General features: G+C 34.0%; 2 protein-coding genes across 2 annotated transcripts; both read right to left on the bottom strand.

Moving 5' to 3' along the window:
• Positions 1-2667: 2667 nt before the first annotated feature.
• Positions 2668-7975, bottom strand: LOC136812250 (uncharacterized). The gene is given in 2 exon segments (XM_067068731.1): positions 2668-5895; positions 5898-7975. Coding segments are annotated over 2 exon segments (3900 nt in total). The 5' UTR covers positions 7962-7975; the 3' UTR covers positions 2668-4059.
• Positions 7976-9343: 1368 nt separating this feature from the next.
• Positions 9344-15505, bottom strand: LOC136812237 (uncharacterized). The gene is made up of 2 exons (XM_067068713.1): positions 12053-15505; positions 9344-9631 (listed from the first exon to the last, which is right to left on the bottom strand). The coding sequence occupies exons 1-2, from the start codon at positions 15492-15494 to the stop codon at positions 9558-9560; spliced, it is 3516 nt and encodes a 1171-aa protein (XP_066924814.1). The 5' UTR covers positions 15495-15505; the 3' UTR covers positions 9344-9557.
• Positions 15506-22003: the final 6498 nt, after the last annotated feature.

Here is a 22003-nt window from a genome sequence, read left to right as displayed (position 1 = left end):
CACTTCTTAGTCTTTTGAATTGACAAAAGTTCTGAGTTACCTTGCCTTATGGGAAGAAATTTTCGTGGTTCACAGCTCAAGATTATAGATTATTAGGAAGTTTCGCGGTTTTGAGAATTTTTTTTTACAATTTGGCCTTTTTTGCCCTTAAAAACCCAATTTTAGAGGTGAATTTTAAAATCCTGAGAATATTCATGTTTTGCGGATTTGTCAAAAAAACCACGAAAATAAATTCCGCGAAAATTTCTTCCTTTAGACTATTAGATATTTCTTGAAATAAATGTTGTTTGAATTGAAATAAATTTTTAACCGCGGAAGCTGAGTAGCTCTGCTTTCAGCTATCCTGACTATAAACTGAATGGTTCAGTACTTCTTTCTAAAAGTGGCCTTACTTATTCAGTTTTTTGTGAAACACTATGTAGAAGACTTTTAAGCGAGTGTCGATTTCTGTACTAACGGGAGTTATTTGACAGAATCCAAATTTGGCGCTTTGTTCCAAATTAGTACGTATCGCCCAAAATTAGCCCTTTGATAGTTTGAAATCTGACCCTTACACAGTGCAGTGCAAAATTTTACCCTTAAGGCTTGGGGACACGAGAAGTTTTTTTTCGCGTTGGTGCAATGCAACATGCTCCATCCCACAGTTTGAATTCAGATTCATGTTGTTTCGTTCGATTTTTTTCGTGATATTTTTTTAACTTTCGTGCATTTTACACAGAGCATTTGTGAAAGCGAGAAATCGAAAGTCCCGTCTCCAGTCCACACAGCTAAGCTTTCTCAAACAACAAACAGCACACAAGATTTCTGCTTGGTTAATATCTTTTTAACGTAGTTGCTCAACTGGATTTACTTGAGGGACATTGTTTGCTTTAACAAACAGGTACCATGAGACACGCACTTTTTTCTTGTGTTGGTGGGATGGAGCATGTTACATTGCACCAACGCGAAAAAAACTTCTTGTGTCCCCAAGCCTTCATACTCGAAAAAATTAAGAAAAACCTTTTAAAAATCCGCCATTTAGATGACGTCATATATAGAAAAACTTGAATAACTTTTTACTGAGGAAAGCCGTCAACCTCAAATTTTCACACAAATATAAACGAACAAAAGAAAATAAAAAATCAGGATTTACACAATCGGACAAGGCTGATCATGACAACATCATGAATACGTTTTTCGAGCACAAAAAAATATGTTTATATGGAAAAAGTTCATGCAGTTTTGAAAAGAAAAATAGAGTGCTTTAAGGTCGTTGAGTCTCATCTTCGCTCGTCTCGACCTATACAGTTTTGATCTTAAAAAATAAATCCTTAAGTGCCCCACCCCGGGCAGTCGGGTGAAGCATATTCTCTAGTTATCAAAGGCTTCGATTCATAGACTATTCCATATGGTCGAAATAATAAATTATATTGCAGGCCCCGAGAATGTAAACACACCGCACACAAAATCGTGTGTAAGGGAAAGCACCAAGAATATCAAATCAATTTAAAGATAACGTTTATATTTTTATCAAAGTTATGAAATATTATATTACTTTTATTTATCTAAAGTTTTAAATTCAAATTATCACAAAATTTTAAAAATTTCAAAAATTCAAATTTCTTAAAACATTAACAACATACAATGTACCGGTGGCGGTAGTAAAACTCCTAAGAAAAATGTCACCCTAAATTCATTAAATTTTGAACCTTGCCTAATAAACACCCCCTCCGTTTTTGAATTTTGAAAATATTTGCTGTTATCAAAAGAAAAGTATTATTTTGCTTTCAACGTCAGACTTTAGACTACATTTACCCGGGGGGGGGGGGTACTTAGGCAAAAATGGGTGCTGGTTATGTGCGGACGGTAAGGGTCGGGTTTTTCACCTTTCAAAGTCTCTCTAAGGGTCGCAAAAATCAGAAAAATTTAATTAGCCTCTCTAAGAGTTGGAAACTTCAAGATTTCTAGGAAATGTTTTTGATTTACAGTAGATGAGAAGATTGTAAAAAAGTCTCTCTAAGGGTAGGGAACAGAACACTCATAGAAAATTATCCTTTCTGCTTTTATTGTATTTCCCGTCCGAGTAGAGATTTTTTCAAGATTGGCTTCTAACTATAAAAAATTTCTTTGTCTAATCATTGAGAATCGAAAGAACATGGTAAATTAAAAACGCAGTTACCGATATACAGTATATTGCCCCCACAACGGAGACGGCCCCTAAAACCTAGGTCTTTATTAAAATGAGGATTCTGACTTTTAGATTTATCAAAATTAGACGATTTTTGTTTATTTTGAAATAATGATTAGATAAAATTAGATAAAAATTACATACAACTCACTCTAGCTCCTTGAATATTGAAAATAAGCTATGAAAATGGGTTATAGGAATCTTTCTACAACTAACTAATGCCTTTCAGAAAAACGTTTCAGTGACCATTAGAAAAAAGCTACCTATCTTTAAGCGATTGAAAAATATTGTTGAAATTGAAAATTTTGAAAAAAAACCTTCGGGAAACAAAGTAGAGATGTTAAAGTTTTGCATGCAGCAAAAGTTTTTGTAAAATCTCTTTTCCTCTAGATTTGAGAGAAATTTTAGTCTCGATCGACGTTTTGGTGGCCACATACTGTAGGCCTTTTATAAATTATTCAAAGTGCAAAAACTGCCTCGTTTTGAAACTATTACCTTTACGTCTTTAAGTGTTACTTTTGGAAATAGAGTAAACTTCCTATAAACTCCTTTGGGAATCAATGACTATACCATAGTAATAATTTCGTCACGTAATTTCTATGAAAAGTTATTTAAAAAAATGAAAAATAAATCTTTACATAAAGATATCGCTAAATGGCGTAAAAATAAAAAAATAAAAAATATATTAAAATTGCGAATGTGAATATAAAAGACGAAAAATATAGCATCTAATCATTTAAAATCCAAACTTCTCCTCAAACTGAGCAAAATCATCAGTTTACATTTACATTTCAATTCCTCAAATTGACAAAATATAATTGTAGTGAGGTCTGTTAGCACATAAAAACGTAAGAATACTTCAGATGTTCCCTCTGATGGTTGTGTCTAAACGACAAAGGAAGGCTTGAAATTTCCAAAAAAATAATCGGTTGTGCACTGCGTTCCTGTAGGGAGAACATTGCGTTGATTTGCCTTGGAAATCTCCAAATCTAAGTTTTATTATTCTGTAGGGTTTAAAGCTTTTAATTCAATTTTAGCATCAAAATCAGAATAAGCATTGAATTTTGATATGATATCATACATGAAACATCAAAAGGTCAACTTGTTCTGAAATTACGAGCTTTTTAAGTTTTGCCTGAAAAGGCTTATGATGACATCATCAAAGAACTTTCAACATTCATAACTTTTGATTTAAACATTTTGAAGGCATGTTTTGTACCTCAATTTTCATCAGAATTTTAAGACCTTTTCGCTGGGAACATCAGATTTAGAATATTTCCAAAAAAATATTTTTTTGCCCAGCCACTTGATGACGTCATCTACAATCCTTCAAGAAATATTTGAGACAAATGGGAAATTCCCCAGGAAGTTTTGAAACCACGATCGATTTGTAAGTGCTCTAAAGTAGGTTCGAAAGGTAGAGTTTTAACTCTGAGTTTTAACGCTAGACTTAAGACTTAGGACCTTAGGATCTGAGGATCCAAAAGTTCAAAAATGGTCCAGTAAGGCTCCGAATATAGCCTGGAAGTCTGCCTACCCGTCTCAAATTGAAATATTCGATTAAATTAAAGAGATAGCCCAAAATCGGCTTTTTCGCCCGAACTTTAAATCTCGAAAAACGTCAAAATAACCGGAATTCTCAATATATTTCTTGAAAGATTGTAGCAGGTCGCCAGGTGACATAATTTAGTGTTACTGTTTGAGATTAAGTTTTATACCCTCCAAGGATCATCTGTGCCAAATTTCATGCTTTTATCACGAACTGAAGTATTTTTGTGCCAACAGACCTCACTATTGCAAAAGTTTTGTCATTGATAACGTTGTGAAAATTTAAACAGGCTTAAAAGCTTATTATTCTAATCTAAACCTCGAAACGATAATTATATTTTTGTTTAATCATTAAAAATAAAATCAAAATCACAGAAGTTTTTTGGAAAAACATGATCACCCTTCATATATTCATCAAAGAAAATAAACCATCCTTTCTTGGTTCTCATTTTCATTACAACGATCCAAACACCGAATTTTAGGAGCTGCAGTAAATTGTACCCAACCACAACGACACCGGGTACTAAGAGCAAGATCTGAACCAATACACCAAACACAAAATTAGGGCTTGAGTTGTCATGCATTTTGAGGACAGACATCTTTTGTTTGCCATTACTAATGATTCCAATAGCGCAGATTAGGAATAGGATAAAGGTATCGAACCCGTTGAGGTACATTTTCTGGCCGTCAATTTCATCTTTGTACGGTTTATTGGCTGTGAAGATGACGAGAATGCCAATCGAAAGCACGGTTAGAATGACCAAACTCAACTGCTTGTGTGGGTTGAAAGCGACTAAGAACATTGAAATAAGATCGATAACGATTCTTATTACAAGATAGTAAACAGCAAATCCTGTACAGTCGTCTCTGAACGGTTCCTTGAAGACGTCCGTAACATGTCGATTTGCAAACACCTTTTTGATACTTCTGCACGAGCATTTGTCAAGGCAATCACAACAAGATCTATACCGCTTCATTTTTCGATAGAATCTATCATCGATAACAAAAGGATACATGCTAAACATGATAAGCAGAAGGGACGCAATAATGTAATAAGGCCAAAACCAATCTGATATTTGTTTAAACTCCGCATAATTGAACAATCGAAATTGGTCATCAATATTGACAAACTTCAGGGCATCGAAACAAACTTTGACTATAGAGCCGTAGGTGTACAAAATGATAAAAACGGCTGCTCTGTACCCATTCTCTCGTTTAAAAACATTCAAGAAAGTTCGTGTTTTTATACTTTGCGGTTGTTGGTCGCCATTTTCATCGACATTTTCAACGGGTGTGTTTTTCTTTGATAACAAACGCCCTCTCAAGTACGAGCAAAAGCAAACACAAATAAAAAGGTTGACAAAAGTAACCAATAGCACAGCCAAGTTTAGCATTGGTTTATAAAAGTCTGTGAAGTGTTCACCTAGACAGGCGATCCCTTTGTTGCTACCAATTCCGTCAAAATTCATAACCTCAATGAGGAACGCAATGAGAGGTCCCATAAACGAATCATTCATGGAAAGTTGAGTTGTTGTAAGGAAATTACCGATGACTTGATAAAAGAAAAATACGGAGTTTAAGTAGCAAGTGTAAACGTCAATATTCGATAAAAGCACAATTAAAACAAAAATCAAATCGGCAACATAAAGTCCAATAATTGTAAAAGCAAGGCTCGATTTGTTTACACGGCATTCGTCCACTGGCAAACATTTTTCGGAGCCCCATTGGAGGGTTGTTCCATTTTTGCACGAAGAACATAATGTAGAATTTTCATCTCTGTTTTTTCCGCATTGTGTTTTATTTGGATCGTATTTACAATAAACCCAATTTTCGTCTTCACGGTCGCATAATCGACAGTAATGATTTGGACATTGAATTCCTTTTTCGAGGTCATTAACGATCTCTTCATGGGTCGGTTTAAACCAAAGATTGGCATAAGTATAAATGTCATCTCCGATACACAATACTATCCCCCTCGCTTCGTTTGTCTTCGGGCTACATTGGCATACCCCGTCTTCCAATACTTTAACAAATGGACAATGGTCAAAACGTCCTCTCTTTTGTTTAGGTTGAGCAGCGTTAGCATTCTCTAAAGAAAAGACTAAATCGAATAGTGCTGGTTTGTTACTTATTTTGAGTGTCAGTTCAATTGAGTTGTTACTGACAATAAATGATTTGTAATTATTTTTCTCCTCAACATGCACACCTCGGTCCTAGAAATAATATCCATGTTGACAGTCGCCGATACTGGCTGTCCGATCTCATCGCGAAGTTCTATCGGCACGGTCATTGTTGTTCCAGGGTACATATTCTGCCATACTTTATTGTCTGGGATGTAAATTTCAACCGGTTCTGTAGCTATAGAGTTCTTTGAAGTGAAGTTAAACTTATCTTTATCGTTGAAAAAATCAAGTAGATCGGCCGATTCTGACGATGACGAGCATGTTCGTAGGCTGGTTGTAAAGATGTCGTTCTCATGCCCAGAGAACAGGACCGCTTTGTTATTATTGAAACGTACTTGAGGCTTCCGTCCATTGACTGCTTGCTCCAAAAATTTAAAGAAACAAGGGTAGACTGGTGTAAGATAGGTTTCCCATTCACCGATTAATGGTCCGTTAAAATCCACGGAAATTCCGGCACCCTTGTTTGCAAAATTACTATCAATGTCTAAGAAAGCAGTGGTCGATTCAATAATGATTTGTGATCTTCCATGAAGTGCCATTCCACCTCCATTAATACCTTTGTTTGAATATAAATCAAGGTTTCCTCGGAGATGAAGGTCTGAGAAATCAAGTACGATACCAGTCGCATGGTTTTGAGATAGATAATGTGCATCCTCACTTGATGAACTGGTCACCAGTAAATGTGACTGGTAGGCGTAGATAGCACCAAAACCAAGAGTTCCGTCTTTCGAAGCTGTACAACTGTTATCTATCAATCCGACAACACCAAGGAATTGAACATAAACGTTATCAAAAAAGAGTGCAGATCCAATTTTGGCGTTATTATGACTGATATTGCCTCTTCCTCCGTAAAAGAAAGTTTTTACTAAAGAAGGATCAAATTGACTACGATGAATACCAGTTGATTGTTGTTTTCGTTGGCAAAATGCACCACCGTAACCATTGAGAACCGTATTAGAAGATAACTCGTTTAAATTGTCCACAGTAAAACTATTATCATTCGTATGCGGGTATTCGACTGTGAAATAGAAGAAAGCACCACCAGAAAAAACTGCTGTATTGTGTGTACAGAAAATCTCTTTTACCAAAATACTGTTATTTGAGGAATCGCTTCCGTGCTTCACGTAAATAGCACCCCCGTACAATGCTTTGTTGTGAGTGATCCAAGTATCGTCATTTATATCATCGTTTATAATATTGATTTTGTTACCCGATGTTTTGTGGAAAGATAAACTGATAGCTCCTCCATATCCGAATGGTTCATATGGTTTCGATTCTTTCTCCAGAGCCGTTTCATCCGGGTAACCAGTGAGGTTTGTCAAGGTGGTATTGCTGATGGTGAAAAATGCTCCTTTTAATGTTTTACGAGATATATGTCGAAATAAAACACCTCCCCCGTAAATTGTTCCTTCTGATGACTTCTCAAATTGAAAATAAACTGGCCTGTTGCTTTGTAATGTTGATTTGGTCAACGAAATATGCCCGATACAGTCAGTCATTGAGATACCATAGCCGTCATAGGAGTTCATGTCAATGTTATTAAGGGTGATATCTGTCACGTTTTCAAAGTGGAATACAGCTGTGATATGAACACTTAATAGTGTTTGGGAATTCATATAAAATGGATCGTTATGTATATAAGTAGATGTTTGAGCTCCTCCGCAAGAACCATCGAATTTGAGGTTTTCGATCTCGATGTTATCTCCGTAAATGAAAGACAAAAATTGACCAGGACCACACTGAAAGGTGAACATGTCGTGAGAAGTGATTTTCAATTTTCGTGCGTTGGAAACGATAGCATTTGTAAAATGATGGTTAGCATCTTTGGTGATATGGATGCAAGTATCTGTTAAAGGTTTCTTTGGGTAAATGGCAAATGCAGCTTCGAGGGAATGACATTGCCAACGATTGGGAGTTGATGGATCTTTCTGGCAATCGGTAACGTTTGAAACTATGTCTATGATTGTGTTGAAACCATCACAATTCGATGTTTCTTGAGCACGAGATGAAGATATACACCATACGGTTAAAACCAGTAAAAATATTTCACTTTTTAAATTCATTTTTCTTTAGCATCTTAAACGAGAAGATAAATTAGTTACTTGACTTGAAAAACACATAGAAGACAATCAAACACATTACAGACTAAAATTTTCTTTTTTAGACCACAGGGCATGAATTGAAACTGTAAATCGTTTTAAAAAGTACTGAAAAACTTATTAGTAAAATGTCGCTTTTATCTTTAATACAACATATTTCGTCATATTTGTGCAAATTAAATACAGAATCAAGGGATTGTCAAACAAAAGAAACCAAAACCAATAAAAATGGGCTATTATTTAAGAAATTGGAAAAATAAAAAAAATATTTATAAAATGAGGCTAAACTTCGACAAAATATCATTTAGTCCTCAAAACTTATTGACAAACTACGGGTCGTGGTTCAGCTGTTCTTTTTCTCGTGTCGTGGTTTTAGACCTAAGGTTCTTAAAGTGGTCTTTAATATGCTTTAACATTTTAGCATCTTTCCGGGCATGCGCAGTAAAATAAATTTTGAATGTTCTAATGTTAAAACTTTTCTAAAAATATATTTAAAAAAATAAAAATTCGTTTCAATTAAAAAAAAAGTCAATTGACGGGCTGAGATCACTAAAAAAATTGGAGTCAAGTTAAAAGAAAGACGTGCAGTTCGGCCAAGATTTTTCGACTAATATAACTTTTTAAAGAGTTTTCAATATGAAAAGGAAAGCTTTTAAGTACATAGGTAAGATATTGCGTACCGCAAATTACTTAAAATAAACGCCTCTCGAATAAACGTCCCTCCTAAAAAACAAAAAAATTTTTTTTCTGTAATTCGAATATTTGGCCTCTTGTAAACTAATTCCTATAACTACAGAGCTGTAGAAGAATTGCGTCCCCGTGAGTGTTTAAATTATGAAAGCTTTACTGAAATTCGTAGAATCCTTGTTCGGTATTTTATCAAACGAACAACAAACTTTGTACCCGAACGTGTCTAATGAGAACTAATTTTTTACGAAAAGCATTCTGAATATACCTGCTGTGTATAAATGGAAATTAAAAAAGAATAAAAAATATATCTATATGTACAAAAATATGATAAAAAAAATAAAACGATCGAATTATGTAAAAATATATAATATCTCTTTGCCATAAAAATACAAAGTCGTCAAGCAAGTTTTCTGATATTGATTGCGTATTAAATGGACATAAAAGTACTGACGAAATTTGTAAACAAACCGTATGCAGCGGGATACAAAATCAAGACAAATGTCACATGTCAAAATAATAAATCAAAACAAATATGGCTGATTTTGATTGCTTCAATTGTTTTACAAGTTTGTTTTGGACACGTGATTTTAATTGTTCTCTTTAATGACACGTGGTTCGCGCAATTTACATTTTATTACTTTTATATCCCTTTAAGATACCAATACGCTTTAGCTCTAAAGGAGGGGGGGGCAATATTTCATTTAAGGAGGAAAGGAACTCCATATCCGTTACATATCTATCTGGCTTATAAATCGAAACCTTCTTCTTGAAAGCTTTCCCGACCTGTAGAGCTTTAGCGTGCTGGAAAGAGATATCAAGTACCAGATAATCAAATTTTGAGCCACCAAAACATCTTCGATCTCAAATTATTCAACCATCTATTTCATCATCATCCTCGTCATCATCTACGTCACTGTTCTGAATTAAACTTTCACGAAGAAGAGCTAAAACAAAGAAGAATAGAATAATAGAAAATCAATGCAAAATAAAAAAACAGCCACCTGAATACTGAAGGAAATCGTTAATGTGACGTATTAGACTGAAAATTGAATAAGTAATAAAAATATTTCAATACCTTGAGGATAAGATTTTGCGAATAGACAAAAATACGATTTTTGTTTATTTTGAAAGAATGATGGTTATACTTAAAAATGAGCATGTTTTTGCTGGTTTGAGACAGATTCAAAATAATATATTTGCATCTAAAGGAAATATTTTAACACCAAAATTAGATAAAAATTGCATATAACTCACGCTAGCTGCTTGGATATTGAAGATAAGTTATGAAAATGGGGTATAGGAAACTTTCTACACCTAATGCCGTTCAGAAAATGCAAATACATCTGTGACTTTAGAGGCTGGGTAAAAAATATAGCATCTCGAAGGTCAACCAGTATTTTGGAGCCCTAGAATCAGCATTGACAAAACCGAAAATTCTAAATATGAGAAAAAGCAAAAAATCTTGGAATTCTATTCCTATCACCTTGAGTTAATAGTTTATAACAAAAAATTAACATTATGTATAAAAATTTTCGCTGAATCAGCAAAAACGGCAAATTCTGTCATTTTTTTGCAAAATATACGAGAAAAATATAGCTTAATATTTTCAGTTTTAGTTAAGCTTTTTTTCTAAAATTTTCACAGCTTATTCCATACATGAATGGAACTATTTTCAAAAGAGATTTGTTTTCAAAAACTTGATTAAGACGTTGTTAAATCAAAATTGTCATTTTGAAAATTTCTAAATTTTCAGTTTGTACTTTGCAATATCGAAAAACTTGAAATATTTCATAAAAATCATAAATTTTACATCCATTGGGTCGTAAATTTAAGGGAAAACACAAATATGTTCATAGTTTTCCCCCATATTACCACTGGGCTTAATAATTTGATTTTAACTACACCTCCGTTTTGGGGGCCCCAAACCTGCATTTTGACAACCAGGGGTATACTGTAAAAATTCTATGAAATAAACTTATGCCCAAAACCCTCTAAATCATATTTCAAAACTATGGTCAAAATTTTGTATTCATATCTTAAAGATATCTCGAGAAATCGCTAAAATTTCAAACCTCCGTTTTGGGGGCCATTAGAAAAAAGCTACCCATCTTTAAGCGATTGAAAAATATTGTTGAAATTGAAAATTTTGAAAAAGAACCTCAAGGAAATAAAGTAGAGATGTTAAAGGTTTTCATGCAGCAAAAATTTTTGTAAAATCTTTTTTCCTCTAAATTTGAGAGAAATTTCAAATTTGATCGCCGTTTTGGGGGCCACATACTGTACAACTTTTACATAGTTATAATGTATGTTGATTCAGCAGATTGAAATAAATAGAATCTTTTGTAATGAATAAAGAAAAATGTGGAGCAAGATTTTTTTCTTCCTTTTATTTACAAATTTGAAAGGACTCTTTTATTAAAATTTTGCTGACATCAGTTTCAGACGAGTCGGGTGTACCGGGAGCACCAAAAAAAAGTATACAACTTTGTTGAGATATTGTGAGCTTCAGGATTTAATTTTTTTGTTCATTCTTTTTTTATTGTATGGAGGATGCTCTAACTTGAATTTTGAGCTATTATACATTAAATTTGAAAACGTAGTTCGAAAATTATTTCAAAAAAACTGACTTTTTTTTAATGTCGAAATTTCAAAAAACCATGAAAAACAGCGAGCAAACTTTTTTTCTAGACACTTACCTTGTTTACACATAAAAATGCCAAAAATTGCAACTGTGTTCATCAAAACTGGTCACAGAATTTAAGAATATGGTAAAACAAGCTATTCCCATGTAAGATAATATTTTTGGAAAAGCTGAAATTTTTTTTGGAAATCTCCAAGGTTTTGATGTTATGCTATGTGAGAAAATTATTGAAAAAATAGATCATCATTCCTCGACTAGTTGTTCAAAGAACTTGGGTCTGCATTGAGTTTGATGGTGTTGGAAATATTCATGACGTGCAAATAAGATGGGCAAACTGTTGGCAAAATATAAGATAAGAGAAAAAAGAATAAAAGAAACAATGAAATTGTTTTTTTGTCATTTTGTCTTATTTATAGCGTGATTGCTGTTTTTAATGATTTTTTGAAATTTCGACATGGAAAAAAAGTTAGTTTTTTGAAAATAACTTTTGAACTGCTTTTTCAAATTTAGTGCATAATAGCTCAAAATTCAAGTTAGAGCACCCTCTATACAATAAAAAAAGAATGAACAAAAAATTTAAATCCTGAAGCTTACAATATCTCGACAAACCTGTATACTTTTTTTTGGTGCACCCGGTATATAACACCGTATAATTCCTTTAAGGTCTAAATGGAGCCTTATCAGCCTTGTTTGCTTTTTAAAGAAAGTCTTCATAAAAACAAACCTCTTCGATGGTCGTCCTCCTCATCTTCAACTCTCCGTTGTAGAGCCCTTTCCCTCCATTTCTTCACCAAGTAGCTACATAATCGGTATAGGAAATTCAAAGCAACCCAAATAGCTGGTGCTGCCAGTATAATATTAAGAAGTATGTTGTTAACTTTGATATTCGGATTCTCAGCCGCAAGGGAACCATTGGCACATGTCAATATGGCTACATTTGATAACAAGAACAGTATAACGCTATCGTAGATGTTAAGATACTCAAAATTTTGTTCTTTTGTAGTTTTGTATGGTTTTACAGCAGCGAATACGATGAAAACAACCAAGGAGATACAGGACAGTAAGGTTTTCTGAGCACCAAGTCTGTCAGTGAAAAAGAAAGTTTCAATGATCGATAACAGTATTCGACATATGAAATAATATGATGCGAATAACTGGCTGATGGAATCGTCTTTGAGGTACGATTTGTAGTAATCGAAAAACGGTATCAGGTATGGATATTTAGGGTTGATCTTGTAAGAAAACATCAAAATGAATGGAAATGCAACAATGAGTACAAAAATCAAACTAGCGATGATTAAGTATGCTTGATGACGTGGGCTGTGAAAATATGGGATGTCAGCTTCAACAAAAACATATTTATGGTTGGATATGGTTACGAATTTAAAGATCTTGAATGATACTCGAGCCAAGTCACCATACGCCCACACAATAACAAAAATACTTGCATGAATGTAATTATCTGTTTTATAGCTGAACCAATTAAATTTCTTTCCCAATAAGAATATCAATCCAATCCATGCAAATGCAAATATTGGGAATAAATAGTTAAAAAATAACTTGTCAAGCTCATCAAATCGTTCTAAAATACAGACTCCAGCTGTATTTGCAATATGGAATCCTTCCAAAATAAAAACACTCTTGAAAGCCCAAATCACTGGGTCGATGTAAAGGTTAACGCTTGTGAAAAACATGGATACTATTTGATAGAAATAAAATGTAGAGTTTAGATAATTCTTATATATGTCAATATCAACAATAATCAATAAGTACATCACAATGAAAATGGTCACCATTAACACGACCAAGATCCAAAATATTCCGTAAGAGTTTTTACAATGTGTATTGCATTTATTACCACCAAATCCCACTGTGGTTCCACTTTTACACTTGCTGCATACCTTTGATGTCTGATCTCGATCTGTATTACATTGTTCATTGGCTTTATACAAACAATCATTTGTCTCATTGTCATTGTGACATTTGCAATAAAATTGAGGACAAGTGTGAATATCTTTAGTAGAATTCCTATAGACCCATTGATCTTTATGAAAATAGACATTATCTCCTTCACACCGTGTTATTCTATTGTTTTGAGAACATTCACACTTCTCGTTTCGCTCATTAAATTCATACCCAAAGATACAGCTTTGTATAGTTGTCTCTATTGTTTTAGGTGTAGATGTTCCACTCATTGCAGATATGGTGATTTTGAATGACTTATTTGACTTACTTGACCCAACAAAAGACAGTTGTCGTTGAATTTGATTTGAAGTGACCAGAAATCTCGTATAATTTTGGTCGATAGCGACGGACTTGCTACTTAACTTAATTTGAACGATAGCTGATACACTGTTTCCTAGATCATCAGTCAAATTAACAGTAGGACTAAAAACCTTTCCAGGATAAAGATTTTGCCATTGCGATTCAGATATAGATAAATGTTTTGGATCTGTGTTGATTGAAGAAATCCCATCGTTATGTTGCAAATCGAAAGCGTTTTCCAACTGCTGAATATGGCAATAGTTCAAGGTGGAAGCATAAATTGTCTTGCCCTGACCCTCAGATGCTGTATTATTCGTAAACAGCATTACATGTTCCCTGGTTGACTGAATAATGCTGTAAAAACATCTATACGATAAATATCCGTTATTATTGAAAATACGAATAGGCGCAACTTCATACTGACAATAGATTGCACCACCTTTTAATGCGCTGTTTTCAGTAAAATTCAACAAACCATTACCATAAAAGAATATGGTTGATTCTTCATAGAGGGATATTGCACCTCCTTTATTACCAATGTTTCTTGTAAACAAAACAGTGTTGTTAACATGGAGATATGAATAATCCAGGACAAAAGCTGTATGAGAATTCTCTTTACAAATAAGTTCACCCTTGATCAATATATCTGTACTATATGCAAAAAGAGCAGCAAAGTTTGAATTTTCAACTTCTCTATTGTTCTGAGATATGGTGGAAGGATTATTGGGTTTTGCATCAAAAATAACATAAGTATCGTCAAGGTAGATTGCAGCACCAAGTTTTGCAGAGTTTAGCAGGAAAAAGCAGCTGATAAAATGTGTACCGTAAAAATCATCAGTCTTAGGCATTTCATGGTAAGTTCTGAATGTTTTGCTTTGAGAGAAGGCACCACCATAATAACCAGCTGTGTTGTCCTTAAAAGTACAACCACTGAAAATAAAAGTATTATTAAAGGGATGTGTGTATTCCTTTGTTACAATGTCAACGGCACCTCCTGATTTAACAGCAGTATTACCAGTAAACTTTATCCCATCAAATTTAAACGTATTATTCATTGAGTTTTTTCCTATACGCACAGAAACTGCTCCACCAGATATCGCACTGTTCCTTTGAAAGCCAGTATGGTCTCCAATGATAAATTGATTGTTGTCACATTTCGAAATATGTATTGATAAGGCACCACCATATCCAAAGGGTTCAAGTGTCTGTTTATCAGTAGGTTTATATGCGTTCAGTATGCTGAAACAGCAAACGTTTAGTGACATTTTCATTGGCTCAACATACTTCTCTTTAATAACTATAACACCACCGCCAAATAGTTTCGGCCTGTTTCTACGCACGTCAACAAATTGCATTTCGATTTTTGAAGTGCAATCTCGAAAGTAGAAAGCATAACCTTCAGCAGATGTAATATTAACATTCTTAAGAGTAATATCTTTAGAATTTTGGAAAAAAAAAGCCGAACTAATGTTTAAATCTTGATTGATAGAGGGGTCTACATGACCACACCCTGTAAAGATCAATGAAGTAATTTCAATGTTACTTGACGCATTGAAAGAGAGCCCAGTTTCATTTTCTAAGGAGCACTTAATATTTGATTTTCTGTCACTGGTTATAATCAATCTTTGAGCAGTTATATGAAATGTTTTGTTAAGAGATACTTTGTCAACCACAATACAAATACAGGAATCATTCAATGAAATATCTTTATTTTCAAATGTAGCTTGAAGTGAGGGACAAGTCCAACGATTGATTCCATCATTTTTATTACAATGACTACCAGAATTGTTTACTATAACTAGGCCTGTGTAATCTTTACATTCACATCCATCTCCACTACCAAAGTGCATCAACAAGATTGAGATAAAAACGATCAGCGGAATGATTGACTTCTTGTTCATTCTTGTTTATATCTAAAAAAGTAAATTTAAGTTATTGAAGAGTAAATCCCTTTATTTTTAGAAAGAATCAACATGAATTAAATTGATGAATCAGAGTCAGAAATAAAAAAAAAAAAAAGGTGGGCCAAACTTATGGTTATGGCATGTTCCAAAATGCTATAAGTTTAAGTTTGGTTTTTTTCCCTTTGTTGAGAAATTTGGGAAAAACCTGTTTGTGACATCACATTCACAGTTGATGATGTAATGAAATTTGAAATAGAAATATACCCCAAAATCTCTGAAGAAAGTTATAGTGTAATTTATTTTGTGTAGTATGTACCGGGTGCGCCACAAAAAAGTTTCTCTCTTTAACCCTTTCCGTGCCGATGTCGTATATATCCGACATGCAAATTTTCACTCTACTTGCCAATGTCGGATATATCTGACATCAAATTTTTTTACCTAATTGCCGAGGCCTTTAAAAAAGAAGGAGCTCTATTGCCGAGAAATCAGCTTTTAGGAAAATGGTTTTCTTATTTGCCAATGTCGTATATATCCGACATAAAAAAATCCAAATATATTAAGTGCTCAAAAGATTTATTTCAGGTTTATTTTAGTCTATCATAAAATATATATAAAACAAATGTCAAATACAAATGTCAAACATTGGCAAATAGGAATAAAATATCCTTGTCGTATATATCCGACATGCGGCAACACGAGTTAAAATTTGCATGTCGTATATATACGACATCGGCAAATCAGGTTACTAAAAAAAATTACCCCTCGGCAAATGGATTGGGGTACAAAAACAAAGTAACGGTACGCAAATGGTTGAAAGTAATTTTTTCGAAATTTAAAAATTTTAAAGGAACCATTCCTATTTTATTGGAAAGAAGAAAAATAAACTTAAATTTTGATGGGTCATTTATTGAATTCGATTCATTAGATCAAAAGTTATGCTCAATTGAAAAAAAAGTTACTTTTGGAAAGTGCTCAAAAACGTTAAAATCGACCTATCAAATTATTCAGAAGCATAATTACATGATATATCAGTATTTTTGTTTCAGTCATTAAAAATGATAATTAGCTGTCTAAATGACCTTTTGTTATTTAAAGGAAGGTTGAATCTCAATGAAAGGAAGAAAATTGGAAAAGGCCAAGAAATCTGGTAGAATTCATAAAAAAACATCAAATATGGGTTTCGAGGTAGATTCAGCCTTACATAGACTTAATCCAGTCTAGAACCAAAAATCTGAGGAAAATTTCGGTAAAACTAAATCAAATTAATTTTGATGAAGATTTTGAACCCTTTCGACCCTTCAGTTTCAAAATTTATGTGTTTAGTTAATGAAAAATGCTCTTAATCATGTAAAGGCTATTGCGATTGCCAAATTTAAAGTAAAAATTTGATAGGTCGTTTTTTAACGTTTTCGAGCACTTTCTGAAAGTAACATTTTTATTCAATTGGATATAACTTTTGATCTAATGAATCGAATTTAATAAATGACCCATCAAAATTTAAGTCTATCTTTCTTCTTTCCAATGAAATAGGAATGGTTCTTTTGAAATTTATAGATTTCGAGAAAATTAGTTTCAAAGAGAGAAACTTTTTTGTGGCGCGCCCGGTATATATGGTGAAGATCAGAGATCTGACCTCAAGGAGAGCAAGTGTTGAAAATACTAAATAAAATAAAGATGAAACATAAAAAGGGACTAATATTTTTATAATTATACATATTTATGATATGATATGATGATGATTTTACGTTTTTATGTACATTAGAATTACTCACATAAGCTGTCTAGATTTTTTTCTCTGAAATAATAAGAATATGTTAAGAATATTTCACCCTCAATTTTGGCAATCAAACATAGAATACTTTCAAAATCCCTCATTTCGATCAGAACAATAAAAAAAGGAAAGATTCACTTTTTTGAACCAAATCTTCAAAATGAAAATATTGATTGTAGTAATTTTTTTTCCATTTGAGGATTTTTCAAGACACTTTGTTACATCAAATTCCTATTTTCTTCAGAGAAAAATCCTACACTTTATGATTGAAACAAATAAAATAGGTATTTTAAAGGGTGACATTTTCAAAGCCACTCGTTATGCAAGGCACTTAAAAGCCACAGGCACCTAAAAGAACGGTTGTGTGAAATTCAGCAATCTCATTGGTGGAAAATTTGATAAACAGTTCCCAAAGGAGCGCTGCAAAGCAATCAGTAGAAGAGACCACTTTCGTTTTTGTTGCAGATTTCGATACATAACCTTTGATACATTACTTGTCATATGTGTTTTGTCAACTTGTCACCGTTGTCAGGCTAGTTCTAAAGCTCTGCTCTAAAGCTCTAAAACAGCATCTAATAACATGAAAACAAGAATATGATTTTCAATGGGAATCAAAACTATAAAGTGCACTCACAAACATCAATTTGTCAGATCTAACAAAATTAATAATGACACTGCCATCATTGACAATCAAACAAAAGATTTTCTGTCAAGAACCTTGCAAACATTCCACCAACTTCCATCAAAATGATCTGTCAAAGCTAAGTTCTACCATTTTGAGCAGTTTGAGGATTGAGCCGAGAACGCACGCAGAATGCCCGTAAGCTCCCACATGGGTGAAAAACTTTCATTGTTCGTCCCCATAAGTAGATCTTTTGTCCCAATATAGTATTCTGCCTTCTTGGAAAAACTTGAAAACGTGCGTGTTTTTGCAAAGAAGGTGGAGTACTATATTGGGACAATAAATCCATATAGCAAGGCCTGAAATAACAATATTTTGATGGTGGGACTTGATGTCTGAAGCAAATCGATTGGGGTCGGACATGTCCGAATAAATTTTTAGCTAATAATTGGTCAGATTGTCCGACGTGATCGTTTTTGTGTCAAAAAAATAAGACCAGCTAGAAATTTGGAAAAACATTAGTGGAGGGCATTTTTTGCACTATCGTTTTGACTTCAAGCAAGCTTAAAAACACAAACACTTCAAACACAATGAATAGAGGATACTTTTAACTGCAGAGAGTTTCTCTGTGTAAATAAGGTTGCTAATTTCAAATTTATTTAAATAATCTTTTATTATTATTATTATTATAATGTAACAAAGTTCTAGGCGCATGAGGGCCTCTGGAACTGATCGTGATTATACGTATTTTACAATTGTCTTGTGTTGAATCTTTTCGGATGTTTACTCCATGCAGTGTTGAGTCTTTCTTTGAAGACTTTGACTGTCTTGGCTTCAGTGACATCTTTTGGCAATTTGTTCCAGGTTGGTATAGTTCGATAAAAGAAGGAATTCGTTTGTACACCACAAAGTCCATCGCTTCCAAAGTTTGGAATCATCTCAAAGTTGTGCCTTCTGTTTGGTCGCGTTCGATGGGCTATCTTGTTTGGGATGGTATCTTTTTCGTAATAGTTGATTCGCTTGTAAAGTTGAACCATGTCACAAAAGTGTCTTCTAAACTCGAGCGTAGAAAGATCTAATTAACGCAATCGTTGACATATTACAACATTTTTGAACAAGTTTTGTTGCTCGTCTTTGTACTCCTTTAATCAGATTTACGTGTTTATGTAGAAACGGAGACCATACTGACTGAGCGTACTCCAGATGAGGGCGAACAAACGTACAATACAATGTTTTAAATATACTTGTACTCATGTTTACAAATCCTCGATTGATTATGCCAAGTATCGCGTTTGCTTTTTTGACTTGCTTTGCAATGTGTTCTTCAAATGTAACTTCCGAGTCAATGAGGATTCCAAGATCTTTTTCTTCCGTGTTCCAATCGGCGTCCATCTAGGAAATATGGATGAGCATGTTTGATGTTTCCAAACTTTCCTAGCATCAGAACGTGACACTTTTCAGGATGGAATAGTAATAGCCAGTCTTTCGACCACTCTACAAGTGTGTCTATATCATTCTGAAGGGAAACAGAGTCTTCGATGCGGTTGACTTCTTTGAAGATTTTGGTATCATCAGCAAACAGTAGGATCAATGAGATGACTTTTTCAGGAAGATCATTGATGTATAGCACAAACAGTATTGGTCTCTGTGGAATACCACTCACTACAGGGTCTGTAGTCGAGAAGGACTGGTTCACTTTTACTGATTGTGTTCGACCTGTTAGAAATGACGTTATCCATTTTAAGATTGAACCGTTGATGCCATATGCTGATAGTTTCTTGCATAGTCGACGGTGGGGTACAGTGTCGAAAGCCTTAGCAAAATCGAAGTAGATACTATCAACAACGTTTCCTTTAGAGATGCTCTCATAACATTTATCCAGATAGTACAAAAGCTGTGTCACGGTTGAACGGTTGTTAATGAAGCCATATTGTTTGTTCGATAAAAGATTATGATCAGAAAGGTGCTTCATGATGTGTTTCCTCAGCATTGATTCCTACTTTTAATTTGTTTGAATTTTTTAAGGGACTGAAAATTTGGGTCGGACGTATGTCAGATCAGAATCTATTTTGGTCGGACATTTCATCGATTGGGTTGGACAATGTCCAATGTCCGACCGTTATTTTAGTCCCTGATATAGTGTGTCCTGCTTTCTTTAGAAACATTTGAAAGCGTATTTTTTTAAAGAAGGCGGAATAGTATGTTAGGCGGGCAGTAAGTCCATAGTAGTGTATTCCGCTTTCTTTAGAAACATTCTATAGCGTATGTTTTTAAAGAAGGCGGAATAGTATGTTAGGGCAGTAAGTCCATAGTAGGATACACTATATGTATTTATTGCATAGCTTCAGCCAGGTTTCTAGCTCCCCACAACAAAGTAAGGTCCCCCCAACAATTAGGCTCCCCCCAAAAATTGCTTTATGTTAGGTCCTCTAACACTTCAGATACCCCCAAGCACTGTTCTCCTGCCCCCGTAGGGAGAAGTCATATTCATACATATCTATATTTACAAATCTTTTGCTTTTTTGATTTAATAGTAAGATAAGAGATCTTTTTAAATTAGCTGAACAGCCCCCAGAGTCTCAGTCAGATCATGTAGGCCCCCCCCAACAATCTAGGTTCCCCCCAATATTTTGGTAATTTTAGCCCCCAGGACCTTTAAAGGCAAAAATATTTCTCAGCCCCCCCCCAAAAAGTAAGGGGGCTGAAGCTATGTATTCATCCCATTATAGTGCTCCACCTTAAAAAAAAATGTTTCACAATGTTTCTAAAGAAGGCGAACTATATTGGGACAATAAAATCTTCATATGTAGTCTGTCTCTTTAAAAATTTGCTCTGTTAGAGTGCATCTAAAGAAAGCGGAATGACGTAGGGACAATAATCCGCATAGTGTATCTATATCTCTTCTTCAAGAAATTTGATTTGTGGTTAAGTATAAAATCGACGAAAATCCTTTGTCTGAAAAGTCAAATCCCACTCGGGACTAAACTTGAATTAGATGCTGACAATCTAGGGTAGGCTAGTCTTACCTTTTTTCTCTTTTCTATTCCCACAATAAAATGCTTACATAGTTGACACAATACACATTGACAAAAGTATTCCCCATGTATTTTTTATATCAAAATCTGCAATAAAAACGAAATTGGTTTCTTCTTCTCAGTCGTATAATTGGCGAAAGCGGAAAGTCTTTTTTAAATTTCAACCAATGAGATTGCCGTGTATGATGACGGTTAATGAATGGCCCTACTTTTTGGCGCTAAAATGGCTTTTTGGCGCCTTGGATAGCGAGTATTCATTTAACTTTATTTGTTTTCAATCTTTAGTTCTCAAACAAAAGCGGGAATTAGATGCAAATGATATTTTTTCAAGGAATCCTTTCTGATTGGATGAAAGCGCTTATACCTTCATTTGATTGGATTATTTTTGTTAAACAATTGCACGACAATTTTTTGATTGGACAAACTAAAACAATCGATATCAATGAGATTGGATAATAAAATATTTGGCGCTTTCACAAGCATTTGCGATTGAACAAAATAAAACAATCTAAATATTTTCCAGGGGGTGAATTTTTATTTTTTCTTCTATTTCTTCATGTTTGCCAATCTGGGGAGTCTTCATATCTACACCACAGGAAAACTCATGAAACCTGCCAACTAATCTTGAGTTTGGGAAATCCCCAAGATTGGCGAACAATCACAATAATTTTTTCCCACTTACCTTAAGGGAATAAATTTTCGGGGGTAGCATATTTCGCGAATATTTGCAAATTTCGCCTTCCTCGCGAAATATAATCCCTCACAAAAATTTTCAAACCCTCATCTCATGAAACATGCCAACTAATCTTGAGTTTGGGAAATCCACAAGATTGGCGAACAATCACAATCATTTTTTCCCACTTACCTTAAGGGAACAAATTTTCGGGGGTATTATATTTCGTGACTATTTGCGAATTTCGCCTTCCTCGCAAAAGATAATCCCTCGCAAAAATTTTCAAACTCTCATCTCTCGCTAAATTTGTGAAATTTAATCCTCGCAAAAATTAAGTTTTTTACGCTAAAAATTCTTTCAGCTAAGAAACGCTCTTAAATGAATCTCCATTACTCAAATGCCTCT

The sequence above is a fragment of the Clytia hemisphaerica genome, unplaced genomic scaffold (genome assembly GCF_902728285.1).
Source record: "Clytia hemisphaerica strain Z4C2 unplaced genomic scaffold, Clytia hemisphaerica genome assembly, whole genome shotgun sequence".
Classification (NCBI taxonomy): Eukaryota; Metazoa; Cnidaria; class Hydrozoa; order Leptothecata; family Clytiidae; genus Clytia; species Clytia hemisphaerica.
The sequence above is the reverse complement of the archived record's forward strand: the minus strand, read 5'-3'. Positions and strand labels throughout refer to the sequence as shown.